Source organism: Ooceraea biroi, chromosome 1 (genome assembly GCF_003672135.1).
Source record: "Ooceraea biroi isolate clonal line C1 chromosome 1, Obir_v5.4, whole genome shotgun sequence".
In the NCBI taxonomy this organism is placed as follows: domain Eukaryota; kingdom Metazoa; phylum Arthropoda; class Insecta; order Hymenoptera; family Formicidae; genus Ooceraea; species Ooceraea biroi.
Genome location: NC_039506.1, coordinates 13,372,942 through 13,390,058, shown reverse-complemented (window position 1 = coordinate 13,390,058; position 17,117 = coordinate 13,372,942). Strand labels below are relative to the sequence as shown.

Sequence of the window (17,117 nt, the reverse complement as noted above, 5' to 3'; positions counted from 1 at the left end):
AGTTTAAATGCGAGTTTAATTTTTGAGAATTTTAACAAACTAATATTACCTCCATTATGCGTTTCGAAGTTATTGTTATCTATCCGTTACTTTAAATTATGTTATATATATATATATATATATATATATATGCCTTCTTACCAACGATGTTCGGAAATGTATCATTTCTCTAATTAGAACTATCTCAAATCTTTTTATCTTGATTTTATAAGTTAGTCAAAATTACAGTTGCGCTATTTATAAGAAATAGAATCATGAATAAATTTGTAGTCCAAATTCTAAATTATAGTCAACGTATCAGTAGCGATTCATTAATTTCATTTATGTAACCATTAGACAGAATATATTAGTGGAAATGTTTTAAGAGACAAACCCAAATTTCATTTATTTCTAACTACCCTCATATAACATCCCTTTCCTTGACAGATCGTACAGGTCCTATCCTTGGTAATAGGGATTCATTTCCCTTACCTAAAAAGGACCATCGAGTTGACCATCTCGAATAATAGGGTAAAATCGACTTCGGTCGTTGACCCGAAAATCGAGTGTCCGTTTCGAATAATAGGGTAAAATCGACATTGGTCGTTGACCCGAAAATCGAGGAACCGTTTCGAATAAAAGGGTAAAATCGACTTTGGTCGTTGACCCGAAAATCGAAATGTATCGGTCGGCTCGAACACACGAGGTACGGCGGTTGTGTGCCTACGTACCTCGAGAGGCGTCTGGTTGCGCCCTTCCTCGAGCTCACGGAGCTCTGGACGTAACATATTCTATTTATTACATCTATTATATTTTTATACAACTAAATATTTTAATACAAATAAATGTTTTTTCAAAATACTTGGCGCTGCTAAACCGATTCAATAATTGTCTTAGTATTTAAATAATCTAAAGATTACAATAATTTCTTTACGCTCTAAATTACATAACACAATTACCGAAATACATAAAATATATGTTACAAATGTAGTTCAACTTATTCTATACTTAATTCTATACTTAATTCTAATGTCTCACACCACACACACACACGCACACGACACGCATACGCACGCACGCCTTTATAAGACAGAAAGAAAGAGAATAAGGCAATTAACATATTGATTCGGTTTAGCAGCGCCAAGTATTTTGAAAAAACACTTATTTGTATTGAAATATTTATATGTATTAAAATATTTAGTTGTATAAAAATATAATAGATGTAATAAATAGAATAAATGTAATAGATTTTTTGGTTTGCATAAATACTCATTTTTATAATTGGCGAAATTTATTGATATCATTAGGTTTATAGAGATCATCTTTGAACGCGTTCTTTGGGCGCGTATGCTTGGCGCTTTTTTATACCTTTTTTTAAAAAGGTAATTTTGTTGTGATATAAAATACAGTACAAATCAAGATACTGTTACTCAAGTTTATAAGAATTTTGTAAGTTTACATTACTATGACATTGTATCTTTTATATATTATCTCTTACTTTTGCGTTTTTATTTCTTTATCTTTACATTTACGTTTTATTGTACATTTTGTTACTGTCATATTGTTCGAATATGTAAAGTGAATCAATAAAATGGACCCTCAACAATAATTGTATAAATTTTGGCTGTATGCCAAAAGCTTTTAAACAAAAGTAAAGAATTTTAAGAAATCATTTCAGTTTATGTTTTAAGATATTACTTTAAGATTATTTACCATGCATTTCTTAACATTTTTTAACAAATTTTCTACAGTTGCAACATGTTCCAAACCATGCACAAATAGTTTGTCACATTATGTATACAATTCTTTAAACGGTTTTGTAAATATGTATTTTTAAATGTTTATAAAAGCCTCTATTTTTACTTTATAAAAGTCTCTATAAAGATGGGTTTTACTTTGATGAAAAAAATCCATCAAAAAGATTTGTAAGCCATGAAATATATTGTAATAATCTATGATGTCTAATAAATCGCGACACAAATATTGTAATTATATCTTATGAGGAAATTGAGTTTTTAAGGTCCTTTAAGTTTGTCTAAAAACTTGTGACATATGAGGTAAATATAATTATTATAAAAAAATTATGTTTTAAACTTTCTGATTTCTCTAATGTATCACTCGATAACAACCTACCTCCGTTACGAGGTAGCACGACCTTCTCAATTGTTTCCTCAAATCTGTTTACATTTAGGTACTGATACAATTATGTATGAGTGACCTTAAACGTGTTTATATATTATTCATACTTCTTGTATCATTTCAGATATTCGTATTCCTTGGTCGTAATAAGATTTCACCACGATGATAGCGCAGTGACATGTTTCCAGTGTAAAGAGCTGTTTTAGCGGTAATAACAAATAAGTATATGGATCTTTCTTTATATTTATATTAAAATCGCTACGCTTCAAAATGCAGGTAAGTCAGCAGAAACAATTGATATATTTATTTCCATTTAAAGATAAAGTAATGTATAAAGAGCAAGCAAGGAGTACGGTAGAGATACCAGAAGCATGTAGAAGAGCACGATTTGTTGATGTAGAAAATAAATAATACTTTATTTATGTAGTAAATAAATAGTACTTTATTCATTTATTGTGAGTTGACAGTTTATGTCATATGTGACATACAACATGCAAAACTTTTAAACTTTTTAAGATCTTATGAAAAAGGATTTTAACATTTTTAATAATACGATTTATTACTGAAAGACAAAATTAGGGAAAGAAAATTATATTTTTATGAGAGGATGTACACGATATTTTATAATTACTTAATTTTTCTTGATCATGTTGCTACAAATATTTAAAATGAAACTTGGCATTCCATTCCTTCAACTATTTCTAAGTAGTATAATGTTCACTACTGTGACACCATGTATACAAGGAGAACATCAGTTTACCGAAAATAAAACATATAGAGAACTTAGTTATCGTTTATCAAAAGATGTCGTGCCACGACTCTATAATATCAGCATAATATTTTTTCCAACGATGACCCATTTTGATGCCAAATGCAAAATTGATATTGAAATTCTCAAAACAATATCAAATATAAGTTTACACAGTCACGACACTATCAAACTTGAAAAAGAAGAAATAAAATTGATTATGCAGAATAAAGTATATGAACTCAGTGAACCTCCATACTACAGACGTGATGAGAACATTGTAGACCTCTATTTTGACCAGGTACCTCCTGGAAATTATACCTTGTCCATAGTATACGTTAAAAATATTCGTGAATCAGACATGGAGGATGAAGGTTATTTTAAAACTATATTCCTGCCTGAAACGGATAATCAACAGTGAGTTAACATTATAAATATAAAATTAGGATATAGTACATTACTATTCATTTATATATAATACACAATACAATAATAATTATTATAGAGTGATAAATAATTTCGAACAACCCTCTAATGTTTGTGTTAATATATTACACATTAATTACAAAAAATCCTTTTACATTATTTATCACTCTATAGTAACACGTAATAATAAAATATGCTAAATGTAGTCCTTTAAATAAAGCACTATGCTTGCCTGTTGCTCAACTTGATAATGGATTCTATTCAAAACATTATTTTGCCTATTTGAATTCTATGAGAAATGTCCTTAAAATAGGAAGTTATTGTTGGTAACAACTATTCAAACTATTGAAGCTCGAAAATGGTTTCCATGTTGGGGCGAGCCGGAATTTAAAGCAACATTTGTAATTAGTTTCAATCATGAGATAAAATATTACATATGGCCAACCATGCAAAGTGAAAGATATACACTCGATGAGTATAAACAAGACTGGATGTGGATAAGTTTTGTTATTTCATACCCAATATCTACATACCATGTAATGTTTATACTAACTGATTTAGATCTTAAATCTCACAAGGAATATATATCACATCCCTCAATCGAACGTTATAAAGTAGATGTATTCCGTTCGATGTGGAGTAGACTTAGCGTGGCAAATTTTACGCAATTTTCAGAGGTCGTGATTGATAAAATCCTACAATCTGAGTGGTACCACAAAATTCATGTATCAATCACGAGTATAGATCAACTTGCAATTCCGACCATGCAAGAGGATGTCTTCGGAAAATGGAGGCTCATTGTTTATAAGTATAGCATACTATTCTTTATATAGTGATAACAAAATTATTTTTTGCTAGTAGTAGTTTATCAACGTAAAATTTAATCACATTTCTATTGAATCAGAAAAAAACGGATACATTACATGATATTAGTAGCATTACAAATTTATATATACCATTATAGTAATTAGTAAACGTTTTATATCTTTACATATATCTTTATATATGTATGTAATAGTATTTTAAATATTATGTTACAGAGAATCGCTTGTCACTTATAATGAAGAAACATATAGCAGTGCTCAGAAAAGAGAGGTAGCACTCACAGTAGCACGTGGAATGGTACATCAGGTGATAGATAATGCAATCACACCATCGTGGTGGTCTCACTTATGGTTGAAGAAAGGGCTTGCCGCTCTTCTTCATGTGGAAATTCTGGATGAGGTTTCTTCATATTATTAACGCAAGCTTCAGTAACATTCGAGTAAATATTCATTCAATTAAATAAACTTTTCCTTTATAGATTTTCCCGAAAGGGAGATTTCTGGATTTGTTCGTGGTTCAAGTTCAGCAAGACTGTCTTCGTCTCGACTCAAATGTTTTTACGCAGCCTCTTTCATATGAAGTTCGAACACTATCAGAAATTAAATCACTTTTCGCTTTCCCAATTTATATCAAAGGTAAATCAGAATAAGAATAAACAAATGGCGTTCTGTAATTCTTTAATTCCAATTAACATAGAGAAAACGAAAAGTTATTTATACTCAAATTTTGCTATGTATCTTATTTATATACCTTATAAAGTAACTGTTTTGTTATGCAAAATATGAGCACATATCGAATGGGTATGTAAAACACAATATTTATGGATATATTGCTTAGAAAAAATTAGTATTCTTGTATTATCTATGAAATATTAATATATAAAACAACATATGAAACTGTATCTTAAATATATTTTATCTCAGAAATATTTTACATGTTTGAATACATAGATTCGCATTTTATAATTACCTATTTGTCTTTTATATATACACTTACATGCATTTTTACAGGACCTGTCATATTGCGCATGATACAACATGTAATGGGCAACAAGTTTCAAGAGATTATCAAGAATTATACGAGCACGTAGTAAGTAATATTCTGTAATGCACTAGCAAAATAACGTAATAAACACAAGAGTATAACTTTAGCGTGTCTGTGATCTTAGTTTATTATTATATGATTACGAACAATGTAAGCTACATTAAAATCAAATATAGAATTTCATGCAAATTAAGGGTTATTATAATTATTAAGATTTATTATAATTACGTTAGCTTTACTCTTTATATTTAATTACACAATATCTTTCCTTGCTATGTAATGCTATTATATGTATGTAGTATAAATATGTATGTAAGCTTTATATATAATGTATTATAGTTCCTATTATAACAAAACTTAAATTTTATACGTTATTACATTTAGCCAGTTTAAGTCTTCTACGCCTGATGATTTATGGAATATGATGCACGTTAACATGGATAATCCAGAACTAGGCAACTCTACTATGAAATATATAATGGGGAACTGTGTAAGAGAAAATAATTATCCTATTGTAAATGTTCGTCGAACTGAACATACGCTGGAAATATCTCAATATCAAGATGAATATCACATCGATGAACACTATCGGCAAAAAGTACTTCAATGGATACCTACCACTTTCACTACATGGGAAGAGTTAGATTTCAATAATATGACTCACCATTGGATACCTCCAAAGGATAGCACAAAGTATAACATATCTGTCCCAATTACTACTAAGAATGGATGGATCATACTAAATTTACAACAAACAGGTGAATATCGTGTGTTAAATTGATATTCAGAGTTTATTTTATATTTTATTTACAGTTTTATATGTTCTCAATATTCACACAAATGATGTACATTGCAACATGCATATTTATATTTTATCGTAATTATGGATCGCATTGATGGTATTATTTAATATTATTTATTGTGCAATAGGATACTATCGTGTAAAGTACGATGACAAGAGCTTAGATGCAATTACATACTATTTAAGGTTTATGGAATATGAGGATATTCATGTTCTTAACCGTGCTCAAATCATTGATGACACATATTATTTTTTGAAGAGAGGAGAAATTACATATGGCAGGTTTTTGCATCTCATATACTATTTGCGCGAAGAGAGGGATTACGTAGCATGGTATCCAATGTTTCAAATGTTTAGAGACATATCATGTTTCTTACCATTTGAAGAGAGCGCACCTTTAAAGGTGAGATAGTCATAAATTTATTAAAAAGTTGTTAAGAAGCATGTTATACGTTACGTGCATATAATGTATAAAATATCATATTATAGTGTTTGGATATTACATGAATAATTAATATCAAGAGAATATCGAAATATATGCATTAATATCAATTAATTACAATGTGCAAAAACCATAAGTAAAACTAACAATTCAGAAAATATGTAACGTTAATACGTAACTGTTTTATACGTCACATAGACGTAATAGACATGTCGTAAAATTATAAATGATGTAGGAAAATATTTGTGTCGTACATGTAAGCGCGTATGCTGTATGGAATATACTATCAATTCAATTGAACAAATGGAAAAAAGTTTGGATTAATAACTTTCCATATTTACTTTTATAAAGAAACAAAACAGTAATATGATGGTCATATCATTTTTAACAACTTTTATAGGAAGATATGGTCTTTATCTTGAAAGGTTTGCTCAAAAACCTATCATACAACGAAACTACCGGCGAAGACGATCTTACTAAGTGGTTACGTCGAGAGGCTGTAAGATGGGCTTGTATTTTTGGTTGTACAGAGTGTCAAGAAATTGCAAATGCTAGATTGAAGGAACACCTAAAAGATCCCAGAAATTACAAGTAATTCTTGCAATTACATTCTTTCTGTAATGGTATTTCTCATGTACAATATTGGAAATTTGAGATAGTAATAGTCAAAAAATACAGAACTTTTCGAAAAAAGCATTAACTGTTTGTTAAATCGTGTATATAATAAGTTTGAGCAAATTTTCTACAGATTAGTACTAATTGCAGTTGCAGGAAACTTTGTTTCTGTATGTTGTGTATGCGTATACCAACTTTAAATATAGTACAATACGTACAATGTATCATGAGCACAAATCGAATGGGATACGCAAAACGCAATATATTCATTGGTTTCCGCTCTCATCTGTTTTAAATACATTACATTGTTTAGTTTTTCATTGAGTTAGAATGATTTTTTTACTTAAATGTACGCATTAATATCTTGTAGGCATTTCTATATGCAGTTGTTGTATTATCCTTTCTTCCTCAGCAGTGTGTTGAAAGATTTTTCAATTTGAAATCTGTTAATAATGGAATGTACCGCTTATGGTAATAAGAACTTTTTTACCTAAAGTTATTCATGTTCTACATATTACAGACTTTCGCCGGAATGGAGAGAATGGACGTACTGTAAAGGTGCGATGAAAGCAGATGCCAAAGTTTTTCTGAAATTGATTGGCTTCCAGCTAAGTGTCAATATAAATGAATATAAAGTTTTTGATTATATTTCATGCGCTGAAAGACCCCGTTTTGCTACCAACATGGTTTATTATTCATCTCGTAATCAAAAAGATAGCTATTCCACACTTTTCCATTATGCCATCTTTGTTGATCATGTAGTGGAACATGTAGACCATGGTATCATAGGAAATATGGAGGAGTACAAGTAATAAAATTAGTTTTATAAATGGCTCTTCCAAAAGTATTCTTTAGTAGTATAGTTTAATTACGAATTAATTATTTCATTCTTTTTGCAGTGCTTCTGCTTGCGTTAAAAATAAACTATTAGTTATTATTATAAATCATTTATTTTCTGAAGATAAAATTCAAAAAGTAAGTTTTATGATGGAATTCTTATGTTTTAATTTGCTGACACTATTGATATGATTGCTTTCTTATTATCTTTTATTTATTAGTACACTACAAAACATGTCCACTTTAAATTCCGCGAAACTATAACGGAAAAAAAGTCATTTTTTTCCGCTTTAACTTGTAAGTGTGAAATTAAAGCGGAATCATTGCGAGTTGTCATAGTTACGTTATTTTCGTCCGCTTTAAATATGTATGACCGAAATCGTAACCGATGATCACATCCTTTATAATATCCGTTATAATGCTAGATTATTACCAGTCCTATTTATATAAAGGATTTTATATTAAAATCCTTTATATAAATAGGACGAAAGGATATAGCGGACGAAAATAACGTAACTATGGCAACTCGCAATATGGCAGCAGTATATATATATATATATATATATATATATATATATATATATGATTCCGCTTTAATTTCACACTTACAAGTTAAAGCGGAAAAAAATGACTTTTTTCCGTTATAGTTAAAGTGGACATGTTTGCAGTGTACGTATACATCACACACACTATCTAATATAATATAATATCTAATATAATATGATATAATATAATATAATATAATATAATATAATATAGTTCTTGTACTAAAAGTAGCATTTCTGACAAATTTATATCACAGCTCTACTATAAAATTTATTTGTACATATATTGCTGGAAGTTGCTGTTATAACTATACATATATATTACAATTTTTATTTACATGTTGTTAAAATCTGTTTTAGGTGAGCAGCATCAAGGATAATTTCTATTTCAAGCAAAGAAAAATAGGTGAAAATCTTGAATGGGTTGCCAATAGACGAATGCGTCAAATTAAGGACCAAAAAGATAAGTTTAGTAAATTTATGGGCTTGAATAATGCTTAAATGTGTCAGAGAGATAAAGCCATGTGTTTATGTATGACACTTATTATAAATATTTTAACGCATAGTTGTTTATAAGTACAGTTATAAGTTATAAGTTGTTTATAAGTAGTAATAGTTATTCATATCGTTATATATAGTTAATAATAATTATTGTTTAATAAATTTATTTATTGCGAAATATACAATGTGTTCAATTTTTTACAGACGTTTAATTTTCATTTTTTTAGTTTTTCTAGTTTCACTTGTATTTAATATTAGTAACGTTGTTATATTGTGTGTCTTATATATCTTATCTTACTCTTGTTTTTACTAAAATTGTTCATTTGTATTACTGCACATTTTGTTTTTCTTATATAACATCGTTCTAATGTTCAAAGTAAATCAGCAAAATAATTATATAATAGTATCCCTACAAAAACCTTTTTAAAAAAACCGAAAATATTTAACGCCCGGATCGCATTGGACATGTCTTACAAAATTCTTATAAACTTGAGTAACAGTATCTTGATTTGTACTGTATTTTGTATTTTGTATGGTGAGCTATTGCATCGTAATACAACCCGGGCACGCCAAGTTTTTTGCTTCACTATGATTCCGTTGATCATTTGAGTCAGTTTAAGCCCGTTTTATGTGACTTAGAATTTGCGTGAAGAGACAATGGATGCGTTAAGCTTGTGTTGCATATACTTTTGAATGTATACAACTTGTTTCATATAATATTTGGATTTATTGTGAAAGCATCTTGTATATAACTTTTGGATATTGCACTGACAACATCCATTTTTAAACAAATACTAGATAAATTGCATTGATTTCATATCCATTTGTGAACAATTCACTTTTCAATAAATAATGATATACTTAGCTAATTGCATTGATTTCATTTTCATGTATATTTTTGAAGAAATAAATTTTCATAATACACTTTTTTAGAAAGGTTGTTTTTTTATAATTACACTGTTTTTAGAAAGTTCGATACGTTTTATGTACTTGGCGTAAATATTTTTTCTTTTTTTAAAAAGGTTTTTGTAGGGTTTAATATCCCGATTTACTATTTTCTATTATATGTTTTAATTTCAATAAATAAGATTGATATGGAATTTATTATTTAGACTAATGCAATAAAAGTTTTATTAATTATTAGTAATAAATTATTATTATTATTAATTAATTGCGTTTGATCAATGTAATGCGAAAAATGATCATGTTAATTACTCATGTTTCTTTTACTACATAATATGCGTGCTAGTAAATAACTAAATGTGATTTTTCTTTGCAGTAAAGGGATAAAAAAAGGTTTGTAGACTTAGCGCATCTATCGTCGCATCTATCGAACAATAAAATATTAAGTTCATTACTGTTTTGATTCAATTCAAATAATAAAATATATTCTTCAAGAAATTTCCGTTCAAATATATATATTTTTATGAGTTAGTTTTTTCCACAATGATATCCACATTCATGCGATATGATCATATTTCGTAGCAAATTTTGGTATAACGTTTATTTAACCCTCCTAGTAAACAAATGGATCTACAGCGTCCGAGCAAAAGTAACGCACTCGTAAAAATAAAATAAAACTGACAAACTGGCAAATCTGTCTGTCCCAATAAATAAAATAACATCAAACTGACTATGACATCAACTGCGATATAGATCGATGTTTTATGACTTTTTCAGATTTTTTTAAGTATTTTAAAAGGAGAGAAATAACGGACGTGATAGACTCATGTATTCACTGGAAAAGTGCCGAAAAGATGTGTTCACTCGAAGGGTTAGTTAAATTTATAATTATTCGTGTATTATTCACATTTGTATAATATCAAATTCCATGAATCTCATACATATGATTAATTACAAAAGCTATCGAAAACTTCAAGGTGGAGATTATATCGCAAATTTGTTCTTCAAGTCCGATCAAACTCAATTAAACTAATACGAATGAGATTTATATGCACACACATGCTCGTATGCACTAAGTTTCCTGATAGCATTCTAAACTGTGAATTTATTACAATATTCACTTAATATTGACTTATAGATATATGCGCGGTCATCTTGCTCAAGGTAGCGCTCGCGGTTATCGAGGTCTTTTTATGTGCCGGTAACTTCAAGGATAAAATAAATTCGGCATGAAATTTAATATTTTGACTTACACGATGACGTTACATTTCGTCGTAGGTATTGTATAAATTATTTGAATCAGTTCGTTCTATCTTCCAATTCTTTCTATTCTTTCTCTATATCTCAGGCATTCTTTTTGTCGAATGCCTGACTGTACACGTAGTACAAAAATGTAAAAAGTGTATGCAACGGGAACAAATTCTTTTATTAAATATTATAATTGTACAATTGCGTATGACCGATACGATGCGAAAAATACTATCGATTGCATATAAAGTACGTACTTGATCGCGTTAACCGCTCGCGGTTCTTTTACTACATGTCCGCATCAGTTAAATAATCGAATTCAAGCGACGCGGTAGCGTCGCGATGCCAAGTACATAAAACAATAAATAGCCGCATGAGAAATAGCCGCTTGATACAGCACTGGCGTGATATCGTCGAGGCGCTACCAAGTAGCTTATCCGGAATTTACATCATTTGACAGGTCACATAAACTTGTGATTAAAATATCTTAGGAACTAAAGCCGTAATAAAAAATCTAACGGCACTTTTATAAGATAATATGGGTGCACGCTTTCGAACGCGATCACTTCGAACAAAATTGTTGCAGTCAATCCTGAGATATTGCAATCATTATGTTAAAACTGTGACGTTCCGGTTTTCATGGAATTCAGACCACTCACGTACGTATGCTCGCACAAACACATGCAAAGCGATTTTGTCCCTCAAGGTGCGTTCACACATACACGTTTTAATTTCTTACGAGCGAGCGAGCGAGAGAAAGAGACAGAGATTATAGGTAGGACTATACTAGGCGTACTATAAATATAATACTTTGCTGTAGTGTTATAAATTATTTAATTTAAATATTAGTTAGTGACAGAGAGACCACACACACACACGCGCGCGCGTGACTGTTTCTCTCTCTCTCTCTCTCAGAATTATATTTAAATAAGTAAGAGTTGATCTCGTTTAACCGAAAAGAACTTTATTTTTTGACTTTTTATGATTTACAATGAACTGAAATAAATAAACTTATGTAATTAAGTAAATGTAAGAGTTGCACATATCACTTTTTATTTTCCAATTCTCCTCCTCTTCCTCTTCCTCTTCCTCTTCTTCTTCCTCCTCGTCCTCTTCTTCCTCGTCCTCTATCCCAATAGTAATGAGCCGACGAGAGTCGGTACAGAAAGTGCATGAACCGTTCCTGGTGCACGCGTGCTCCTGCCCTTCTACCTCTTGGTCTGTAATCTGAATAATTTAGTAAAATTACTTTATAGTTTACACAAAGAAAAATATACACGTATTATAAAAAATATATATATTACGTAAATATATATACTGACAACAATATAATCTTGTATATATATAATATTTTGATACATAAAAGTTAAAACAGTTAAGGGGTTAGGCCACCTTGGACGTGTCAAAATTACTGTCATTTTCCGGAATTTTTTTTGAAGATATAACAAAATAAATACAAAATCGAACATGAGGCATTTATTAAGCAACTCTTGAAGAAAAAAAAGAGATTTGTTTTTTTAATTTATCTTATAAATGTTGGTGCTAGAGTCGAGACACTGGAAGCCCTTTTTGATCGACGCTCTCTGCGGTGTTCAGTCTCACGATCACAGCATTGGACCTAATGCAAAAAATAAAAAATGTTTATTATCTAGATACTAAAAACTAAAAAAATACATATGGATATCTAGAAATATTAATTTTTGTGGAAATGGTAAGCTTTGAATTAAAAGTTTCACTTTCTTGAAAATGAAACTTTTAATTCAAAGCTTACCATTTCCACAAAAATTAATATTTCTAGATATCCATATGTATTTTTTTAGTTTTTAGTATCTAGATAATAAACATTTTTTATTTTTTGCATTAGGTCCAATGCTGTGATCGTGAGACTGAACACCGCAGAGAGCGTCGATCAAAAAGGGCTTCCAGTGTCTCGACTCTAGCACCAACATTTATAAGATAAATTAAAAAAACAAATCTCTTTTTTTTCTTCAAGAGTTGCTTAATAAATGCCTCATGTTCGATTTTGTATTTATTTTGTTATATCTTCAAAAAAAATTCCGGAAAATGACAGTAATTTTGACACGTCCAAGGTGGCCTAACCCCTTAAGTAATTAAGTAATTAAATGAAAATATTACTTTCTCTGTCGTCGTCGAGGGGAGCAACAGCATCGGGAGCGACAACGGCGACGGGAGCAGCAGCAGCGGCGTCGGGTGCAGCAGCAGCGACGGGAGCGGCGGCGGCGGCGACAGGAGCAGCAGCAGCGGGGACGGCATTATCATCAAAATATTCCATGTCTTGCGAAAATAAAATGTCTTTAAGGAAATCGTCTTCTAAAATTATCTACAATTTAAAATAAATTATTATTATTATATTACCAATCGGAAGAAGAATTATAATAACTACCAATGTGGTTTTAATAAACTATAAAGAATACTTACATTTTTTTTCTTTTGCATCTTCGGTTTCCTCGCCTTTTTCATGTCGAGTGAAATGCGGGATATTGAACGACGCGTCTGCATGTATAGAAAAAAAAGCATCGTTGCATAGTAAACTGACAAATATAATCAAATATAATCTTCTTCTTTGTGATTCTTTCGGAACACTTCCATTATTATTTCATAATTATTTCGCGCGATACATTTACGATACAAGATGCGATGACTTGCGCGCGTTACATTTACGAAACTTTTGTCGCGCGCGTGTACTTAGTCAGTTCAACTAGTCAGAAGTTAGTCAGTTCAGCATCTGTGAAACATAAAACGCGCGAAAATAATTATTACGTACGAAACTTTTGTCTCGCGCGTACATACACCTATTAAGTAAGTAGTTAGTTCAGCGTCTGTAAAACAGGAAACGCGGGGAAGCAATATTAGTTTCCTTGCTGTTTTGATTTATGTTTTAAATTGTGCAATATATTCTCCAGAAAATATCTGTCTGAATATATTTGTATCAACTAATATATACATTAGCTTCTTTCGCAATAATTTTACGCGTGATGCAATCATATTCATTAGTAAATCTGAATCTCGAGTTAATCTTACTTAATTAAATTTATAGTTATTCGTGTGTTATTCACATCTGTATTATATCCAATTATATGAATTTAACCGCATAAATTAACTATGATTAACTATGAAAGCTATTAAAATATTCATGATTGGGCGTATGTATTGGGCGAAACTTTAATAAATCCACGCGTCCGAAACATCTACGCATTCAATCATATGTAATATGCCTTTTGATAATATTTAAAACATGTAATTTATTGAAATATTCAATTAATGACCTATTACGTGAAATAACTTACACTCTTGTAGTCGCTTCAACGGACAATACGAGAATGACGAGCGACTTTCTATTCAAAGTTGTTGATGCAATGCGAAAAATGCATTGTAACTAACTCGAGTGAATACATGTTCGTATTAATCATTAGTATATTCAAGTTTTTGTATAACAGCATTGAGTATTAGAGCGTTAAGAAATTAATTAATTTATTTTTTAATAATATCGTGTATCTGATATCTAATTAAATTATTTTGATGCTTATTATAATAGTATTATAATAAGCATCAAAATAATATATATATTATAGGCGGGAGAAAGAACTGTACTCCGGGAATTTATCAGGCCGGTTAAAACAATAAGCACTATTTCGAGCGGATATTTATAAAAGATCATTTAGGACAATTAAGACTGTTACTTTTTCTAATCCTTTGAAACTTCGAAGCTTCGAAGGAACGAAGGAATCTTCGAAGATACGAAGTTTCGAAGGATCGAAGCTGCGAAGCTTCGAAGGAACGAAGGAATCTTCGAAGGTACGAAGTTTCGAAGGATCGAAGCTTCGAAGCTTCGAAGGAACGAAGGAATCTTCGACGGTACGATGTTTCGAAGGATCGAAGCTTCGAAAGACTTCGAAGAAACGGAGTCTTCGAAGATACACACGTACGTGTTGAGAAAATAACACAAGCTGTAACGAAATTGGTTGCAATTGTAGTCGATTACCGCATAATTTTAAGTTATCGACCTTCGATCAAAATTAACAGGCCTAGTACAAATAAGACGCGGCTCTGTCGAAAAGGAATTCGTGTGTACCTTCGAAGACTCCCTCGTTTCTTCGAAGTCTTTCGAATCCTTCGTAACATCGTACCTTCGAAGATTCCTTCGTTTCTTCGTTCCTTCGAAGCTTCGAAGTTATCGAACTTCGATCAAACTTAACAGGCCTAAAAGATATATTTTTTAAAATGTAATAAGTACAAAATTTTTTAATGCAAAAAAACTTAGCGCTGCTGGTGGATGTCAAAATACGAGACAGCAATGTCAACTTATAAATTATATGATTTGTATGAATTTATATAACAATTAATCTAGCAGCGCCAAGTTGTTTGCATTAAAAAAGTGTATGCTGCGCGTACACTTGGCGCGAGACACTACCGTATCTCTTGATCATTCTCAGGTGCGTGTCTTAAAATAGTTGGCCCCACGGTTACCTATGTACTCCTGATCTAATAAAATTAAAATTATAATAAAATACGCCTACAATATCGATTAAACAAATGAAAATTAATGTTTCTTAATAAAAAACAACATTAGTCTTATTACTGTTTTGATTTCGATTCTAAATTTTAAAATATATTCTTTAAGAAACGTTTATTTATCAAATATTATTAATTAATTAATTTCTTAACGCTGCTACTCAATGCTGTCATATTAAAAATGAATAAGAAAATATTTTCTTATAACACATTTAGAATTTTTAATAAAGATGGTTCTGCTGCTGTTTGCTACACGATATTACTGGACAACAAGTTTGCGGTGATTCTATATGTAATTCTATCTAATTTCGATCCTTTTCATGGGTCTCGTTTTTCCCATCTTCTAGCTTCTATTCATCCCAGTGCATCTAATATCACGCTCTGCGCTGTAATTAGACTGGTATGTAATTAAATTATTTTCTATTGATTCTAGTCACGAACTTTCGCATACGAACATTATAATTAGTTACAAACACGAAGCAACAACGTAATTCGTCGAACTATAGGATGCATGCAGGACGGGTGAGGTCCTGCATGCGAAAGAATTCATTGAAAATGACAGATACAAAACGTTTCCCATGGTAATAATATAAAAAAACAGTTAAATGTATATCTGATCATTATAAAATTCTATACGCTGCTATATTGCGCCTAATTTTATCATAAAATTAACGTAGAGCGCAAAATCTCTAAATTATGCAAAGCACTAATTTAAAAAACTGATGGCACAGAATTGATTGAAATTAAGTAGCGAATTATTTGTATATAAGTTTTTGGATTTTATTATTGGATTTATACATTGTTGCAATTGCTATGCAAGGCTTGGTTACGAAGTGACCTGAATTATCGATTAGAATTTGATACTAGCGACGCGTGCCGATGACTGAGTAACAATTGTTAATAAAAATGTGTGAAAAAATTTTTATGCTTTTTGCTAATAATTATATAGTGTCACGTACCGTCTGGAGAAAGTCTTGTGTCTTGATTATCAAATAATGTAAAAGAAATCCGAAAATGATTGTAAAATCTCGTTATGTCCGATTGTTGGTAAAACAACGATACAACTTTCCTTGTTGCAAATATTTAAATACTAATAAAATAGGCATGCACAGATTTTAGTTTCATTTAAGTGTGAATTTAATATTATTATGCTACATTAAAAACGATCTTTTGTATCGATGAAATGTATCGATATAGTACTTTTATCTGAAATAACGTGTGCGAAAAACTTTCTGCAAAATTTATAATTCTCATTTATAATTTATAATTAAAAATGTCCTGCATGCTCCTACCTATTTCATCATCACAGCGCGTGTTTTTGGCCTAAAAAATTCATTGCGCAAAATATGCAGGAAAACACAGGGATTTAAGCAACGGTTAAAATTTCAATAACAATAGGAATTTATTTTGGTCCTGTTTTGTTCCACTTGCTGGTTAATCGATTTTTTTTCACGTACTCGCCAACTACACTTACCATTTGTAGCAACCGAAATTTAATACGACGAATTCTACACAGATAGCAATTTTGTC

The 17,117-nt window shown here is 30.5% G+C and overlaps 4 protein-coding genes across 4 annotated transcripts; 3 read left to right on the top strand and 1 right to left on the bottom strand.

The window, feature by feature from the left end:
• Window positions 1-2,538: 2,538 nt before the first annotated feature.
• LOC105284106 (leucyl-cystinyl aminopeptidase) lies at window positions 2,539-4,188 on the top strand. The gene is made up of 2 exons (XM_020033211.2): window positions 2,539-3,283; window positions 3,606-4,188. The coding sequence occupies exons 1-2, from the start codon at window positions 2,766-2,768 to the stop codon at window positions 4,123-4,125; spliced, it is 1,038 nt and encodes a 345-aa protein (XP_019888770.1). The 5' UTR covers window positions 2,539-2,765; the 3' UTR covers window positions 4,126-4,188.
• Window positions 4,189-5,495: 1,307 nt separating this feature from the next.
• LOC109611290 (aminopeptidase N-like) lies at window positions 5,496-6,426 on the top strand. The gene is made up of 2 exons (XM_020033214.2): window positions 5,496-5,919; window positions 6,092-6,426. Exons 1-2 carry the CDS (start codon window positions 5,583-5,585, stop codon window positions 6,373-6,375), a joined length of 621 nt encoding a protein of 206 aa, XP_019888773.1. The 5' UTR covers window positions 5,496-5,582; the 3' UTR covers window positions 6,376-6,426.
• Window positions 6,427-6,756: 330 nt separating this feature from the next.
• Window positions 6,757-7,942, top strand: LOC109611289. Its single transcript, XM_020033213.2, has 2 exons — window positions 6,757-6,996; window positions 7,541-7,942. Exons 1-2 carry the CDS (start codon window positions 6,812-6,814, stop codon window positions 7,830-7,832), a joined length of 477 nt encoding a protein of 158 aa, XP_019888772.1. The 5' UTR covers window positions 6,757-6,811; the 3' UTR covers window positions 7,833-7,942.
• Window positions 7,943-12,005: 4,063 nt separating this feature from the next.
• On the bottom strand, window positions 12,006-13,328 carry LOC105284099 (histone H3.v1-like). The gene is made up of 2 exons (XM_011347357.3): window positions 13,191-13,328; window positions 12,006-12,281 (listed from the first exon to the last, which is right to left on the bottom strand). The coding sequence occupies exons 1-2, from the start codon at window positions 13,326-13,328 to the stop codon at window positions 12,066-12,068; spliced, it is 354 nt and encodes a 117-aa protein (XP_011345659.2). The 3' UTR covers window positions 12,006-12,065.
• Between the last annotated feature and the right edge of the window lie 3,789 nt (window positions 13,329-17,117).

What these genes read in the sequence shown, in the direction of transcription:
- LOC105284106 (XM_020033211.2), top strand. Translation starts at nt 2,766, where the DNA reads ATGTTGCTACAAATATTTAAAATGAAACTTGGCATTCCATTCCTTCAA. An exon ending in CCTGAAACGGATAATCAACA is followed by an intron (nt 3,284 to 3,605) that starts GTGAGTTAACAT and finishes TCCTTAAAATAG; the next exon opens with GAAGTTATTGTTGGTAACAA.
- LOC109611290 (XM_020033214.2), top strand. Translation starts at nt 5,583, where the DNA reads ATGATGCACGTTAACATGGATAATCCAGAACTAGGCAACTCTACTATG. An exon ending in ACTAAATTTACAACAAACAG is followed by an intron (nt 5,920 to 6,091) that starts GTGAATATCGTG and finishes ATTGTGCAATAG; the next exon opens with GATACTATCGTGTAAAGTAC.
- LOC109611289 (XM_020033213.2), top strand. Translation starts at nt 6,812, where the DNA reads ATGGTCTTTATCTTGAAAGGTTTGCTCAAAAACCTATCATACAACGAA. An exon ending in AAAGATCCCAGAAATTACAA is followed by an intron (nt 6,997 to 7,540) that starts GTAATTCTTGCA and finishes TACATATTACAG; the next exon opens with ACTTTCGCCGGAATGGAGAG.
- LOC105284099 (XM_011347357.3), bottom strand. Translation starts at nt 13,328, where the DNA reads ATGCCGTCCCCGCTGCTGCTGCTCCTGTCGCCGCCGCCGCCGCTCCCG. An exon ending in CCTCGACGACGACAGAGAAA is followed by an intron (nt 12,282 to 13,190) that starts GTAATATTTTCA and finishes TAAATTATTCAG; the next exon opens with ATTACAGACCAAGAGGTAGA.